Raw genomic sequence first — 4,920 nt, 5'->3', positions numbered from 1 at the left:
GGTTGCTGTGAGCTAGGCTGACGCCACGGCACTCTAGCCCGGGCAACACAGTGAGACTCTGTCTCAAAAAACAAAAACAAAAACAAAAATGTTAACTACAGTTAAATATATTAGTTGGCTTTCATGTATAAACCTAGCACCACTTGGTAAAAAAAAATGGATTTCCAAGAAGAGTGAATAGAAAAACTCAGCTCTTTCGTGGCAATTCTAAATAAATTCTGAGAAAAACTTACTCAAGGCAGACTAAATTTAAAAGTCTAGGCTACATAAAGGATATACATTCCATCTTGTTCAGGTACGATATTTTAAACTTCTATAAGATACATGCATATAGTACTGCGATTTTTCTTTAATTCAAAAAGTTATAGTATACCTTTATTTAAGATTCTTACACTTTTGTGAAAAAATACTCCTAAATTAAAAAAAAAATCGGCGTAACATTTGACTGAACATAAACTTCTTTGATGAAAGGCACACCTACATTACAATAATGCATCGAACCAAAAAATTGTCTAACTCTCTGGGTTAGAAATGCTCAAAGACTTACCCTTTTATCTATTGGTGTTAATTTAATAAGACCTTCAGTTTTCTTTTTTTCTGAGTTGTGACTGGAAGCATCACAATCATATTCAACTTCTGGTTTAGATAAGTCTCGACAGAAAGTGCAAATCCACTCTCCACTGTTGGGGAATAATGTACTTTTGAGTTCCTAATGAATCATTTGTCCCTTCACCATTTCCCTTTCCCACCTTCTCCATGATATCTGTGATACAGAATTATTATATTTCTTTGGCATAAATTTTAATCACTGAGTATTTATCATATACCCACTAGGTAGGCCACACCATGCTGAGAGGAAACAGCAAAAATATAATACTAAGTGGTTAATATTAAAGTTTAGTTAAGAAGGCATGAAATACATGTATGTGGAAAATATCTGAAACAAATAAACACATAGTAATCTAGGGCTGATATAAGGCATAATCGGCATTTTCTTCCCCCAAGCATTCAGGAAAAAGAAAAGTTTAAAATTAAAATTTAAAAGAACAGCCTTAGAAGAACTGAGAGATCAACCCAATGATTCTTCACCACCACCACCACCACCACCACCATTACCCGACAGCCTTTGAGAATTTACTTGAAATATGTGAACATGGCCAATAAGATGCAATACATTGTGGTAGTTGTTATGCATAAGGATCACTGTTTCTTTATGGTAACCCTTTGTAGTAATTTAAAGGGCCTGTTATTTTTTTCTCCTCATAATTAGTTTTTTGAGAGAAGCACAGGGAACAAGAGCCACTGTATGCAAACCCTGGGTTTTGGAGTATGCATTTATGCCAAGTGGAATTTCATTTAAGTTTTTACAAGGGCTTTATGTTACAATGACCTTCAAGAGTTTACTGCTGTTATTATTTATAGTGAAAGAATATGTATTATATTACATATATAGTGAGAAGGGACGTACTGTCTTACCTTGGAAAATTTGTCAATGTGGGCACATGACAAGAAAGATGGAACACTTTGGGGCACTTCTCACAGCACAGGAGTTCCCCTCCATTTTGACAAACTGCACACCAGTCCTCATTGGGGTCATCCTCTTTCCTTGTCTCTCCAACATGAAGGGGTGACTTTTGTGAAGGGTCCAGCCATTCAGACTTTCCATTTGAGGAATTTTCCTGGTGAAGTCCAGGTTGATCTCCGGTGCTATCAGGGGCATCTGATCTTGGCACAGTCTCCTCAGAAGTAGAGTTCTGACTGCTATTTAAGAGCAGGGAGGTGAGTATGCTTCTTGGATAGTTAGCCTGCAGTAGAAAGAACAGTACATACATATATATATATGCGCACACACACACACACGCACACGCACACATATACGTATATTCTTTTTAATCGACATTTTAAAATTTTCACTACTGCAATTTTGGACTATAGACTACTCTCTCATGGGCACCTGATTACTTCTAAGGAATCTGCGAATATATTTACTGTTAACTGGTAAAGAAGACATGCACCTCTACTGAAAAATACCAAAATATGGGAAAAATCTTTAAGCCTACTGATGGCTATAGAAATTAGGAAATGGGTGGGTAGTGTGCAAGTCAACTGAATGACCTACAAACATACTTTATTGGAGCTGTTAATTCAAACTGCAACCTAAGATACATTTTTTCATTTGCTTATTTTTCTAGGCACTTATCTTTTATGTAATTCTTTATGTAATTATAAAAAATTATACCTATAAGATGAATCTATATTTTCTGTTGGAGCCTAGGATGGTGAAAATTTCAAATCAATAACAAAAACTGTTACCTCCTTTAAACATTTTTTTTTAATTTTAAAATAATACAAGTAGATATACTTAAAAGCTCTCATTCCTTACAAGTAAATATGTTCAAATCTAGTTTTTTCTTCTGCAATTTACCTCCATATTTCTAAATAAAATGATTGGACTACAACTTCTTAGAACTTCAGTGCTATATCTGGATCTCTCCCTATATATCTCTTAATCCCCAGTGTGAAGGATTAGGAGATTAGGTTTTTGAATCCTGATTCTCTACCCCCCTCCTTATACTCACACACACAAAGCTGCTGCCTCTGGCGCCCCCACCAGTACCATCCATCCCATTCTCTTAACAGGTCTTACTCTGCACATTGATTTTTCAGTTGGTAGGTGCTACAACTGTTTATGGTCGGCATCTACTCCAACTGATCAGTATCTGTCTGTACTGGTTAAGTATTCTGAAAATCGTAATTTTTGGTTAAATGCATATTTAGGTTATATCCTAATTACACCAGAGTTTTTAGTTACATTTTATTCAGCTGTTTACATCATTATGACTACGTAAATACTGCAGAACCACAAAACGTACTATGACTACATTTCCTTTTTTGTACAACTTTTTGCTCTTACTGAGAATCAATAATTACCTTTTTCATTTGCTTATTTTTCTAGGTACCCATCTTTTTTTTTTTTTTGGTCTTTTTTTAATTTTTGCAAGACCCAGTGAATAGGTACCTATCTTTATGTAATTCTTATCAATACAATCTCTAACAGGATTAGAAAATGCTTCTCAATGTTCAAGCATTTTTGTCCCCTTAGATACATCCTTCTAGAATCCTGTATTTCCCTGCTACAGAGTGTACTGTACCAGCTGCTGTACTGAAGACTGCCCTTTTGTTTCCTGTCTGTGTCAGATCTCGTTTCTCTGGGATCGTCTCTTCATCTTTCTTGTTTGATTCTGTTTCTGATGATTCATATTGTCAAATGGGAATGAATGCATAGGAATTTTTTTCAGACTTTGCATGAATGTCTGAAAATATTTATTTAATTTTATGCATGACTGATAATTTGCCTGGGTATAGAATTCTGGATAGAGAATATTTTTTCCTCACACTTCTACTATTAATATTTCTTTCTTGTCATCCAGCTTCTAGTGCCTGTGTTGAGAACTTGATGTCTGATCTTTTATATTTTAAAATCTGCTCTTTTCCCCTGGTATTCTGGCATTTATGATGATATGCTCTGAGACTTTTTTCTTTCATAGTTCTGGTGCTTGGTAGACCCTTTCAATCCAGACGCTTATGCCTTTCAGTTACAGGAAGTTTTCCTGTATTATTTCTTTGGCAATTTACCTTCCATGTATTTAACTCTGTTCTTTTTCAAATGCCCAGCCTCCTCATTTGAGCCTCCAATTTTTTAAACTTTTCTGTTTTCCATCATTTTAATTTACTGAGAGATTTCCAGACATTTTCTTGCACCCTTTTAAATATAACATCTTTTTTATCTCCTAAGAGTTGTTTATAAGTTTCTCTCACCCTACCACCCCAAAAGGAATTGTTTATAAGTTTCTCTCATCCTACCCCCCTTAAAAGGAACAGCATTGCAAGCACTGATATAATTACATTCTGAGGCCTAGATTCTTCATCTGATTCTTGTTTCACTATAACAACAGGAAAATCATAATTTTCAGGTGGCCCACTGTTTTCTTGTTTTATTCGGATTGGCTCCAACATGACCACTGGGACTTTGTGTGTAGAATCTGCTCCTGCTGGTTTGCTGGAAGAGCCAGAGCTGAGAGACAGAGAAAGAAATGGAAAACAATCTAAGGATGCTATGCTAGATATCTCATAACGAAGTATAACAACAGCTTCCTGGAATAATGCTGTATCTTCACAATAATGATAAGTATGTTATATCAGCAATAAATGACACACAACTGAAATGCAACTGCTATATGTAAAAATTTCATTTAACCTATCTAAATAGTTACATATCTGGAAAGATATTTAAATAAATTTAAATAAAACCTGAATTAAAATAAAATTGACTTCAATATTCTGAGGCTTTAAAATCGGGCAACTAGATTTAGTGTGTTAGAGCTAGCATCTTTTTTTAGGCTTTCTCATTTCCCTCTCTAGTCAGTGGCAAAGAGAACTCTAGGCTCACATCAATAATTTTTTTGTCAAAGTGTGAAGATAATTTAGGTAATCATCTACTGGTGTTCTGTTATTTAAAGAAGGTCGTAGGCCAAAAATCTTTTACAGATAGCCACTATGTTCTCGGGTGAGTAAAGACAATCCTTTACCCTTCAGACAATGCTTCTTCTGTATGATTAAGAAAGTAAGAATCGGATTCACTATCTAGGGACAATTTTCAAGCATAACGAGGGGAAGAGCAAAGCAGTTGCTTAAAATAGAATTTACTTAAAACAGAATTTCAATAATTTTAAGTTTTTCTCTTAAAGTAGAACCAATGTTTGATTATTAAAAATGTCAGCGTAACCAAAGTTGCATGAAATTGTTTCTTTTCCCTAGGTTTATGTTTCAATAGAATGTAGTGTGTTATACCTACTTCACCTTTATTTTTTCCTTGCTATTATGCTAATGTCAAATATCTTATTTTGTCATTTTTAGTAC

The 4,920-nt window shown here is 34.7% G+C and overlaps 1 protein-coding gene across 1 annotated transcript in view; it reads right to left on the bottom strand.

The window, feature by feature from the left end:
• Positions 1-4,920, bottom strand: part of TRIM24 (tripartite motif containing 24) — a 178,982-nt gene that overhangs the window by 20,176 nt on the left and 153,886 nt on the right. Inside the window, exons 12-15 of the mRNA XM_012642755.1 lie at positions 4,590-4,644; positions 3,907-4,075; positions 1,477-1,805; positions 548-680 (exon numbers count right to left, since the gene is read on the bottom strand). Of these exons, the coding sequence (XP_012498209.1) occupies positions 548-680; positions 1,477-1,805; positions 3,907-4,075; positions 4,590-4,644 (686 nt within the window). The remainder of the gene's footprint in view (positions 1-547; positions 681-1,476; positions 1,806-3,906; positions 4,076-4,589; positions 4,645-4,920) is intronic.

This window comes from Propithecus coquereli, unplaced genomic scaffold (genome assembly GCF_000956105.1).
Source record: "Propithecus coquereli isolate 6110/MARCELLA unplaced genomic scaffold, Pcoq_1.0 Scaffold186, whole genome shotgun sequence".
Taxonomy (NCBI): Eukaryota; Metazoa; Chordata; class Mammalia; order Primates; family Indriidae; genus Propithecus; species Propithecus coquereli.
Note: the sequence above shows the minus strand (reverse complement) of the source record. Positions and strands in the feature narration are given on the sequence as shown.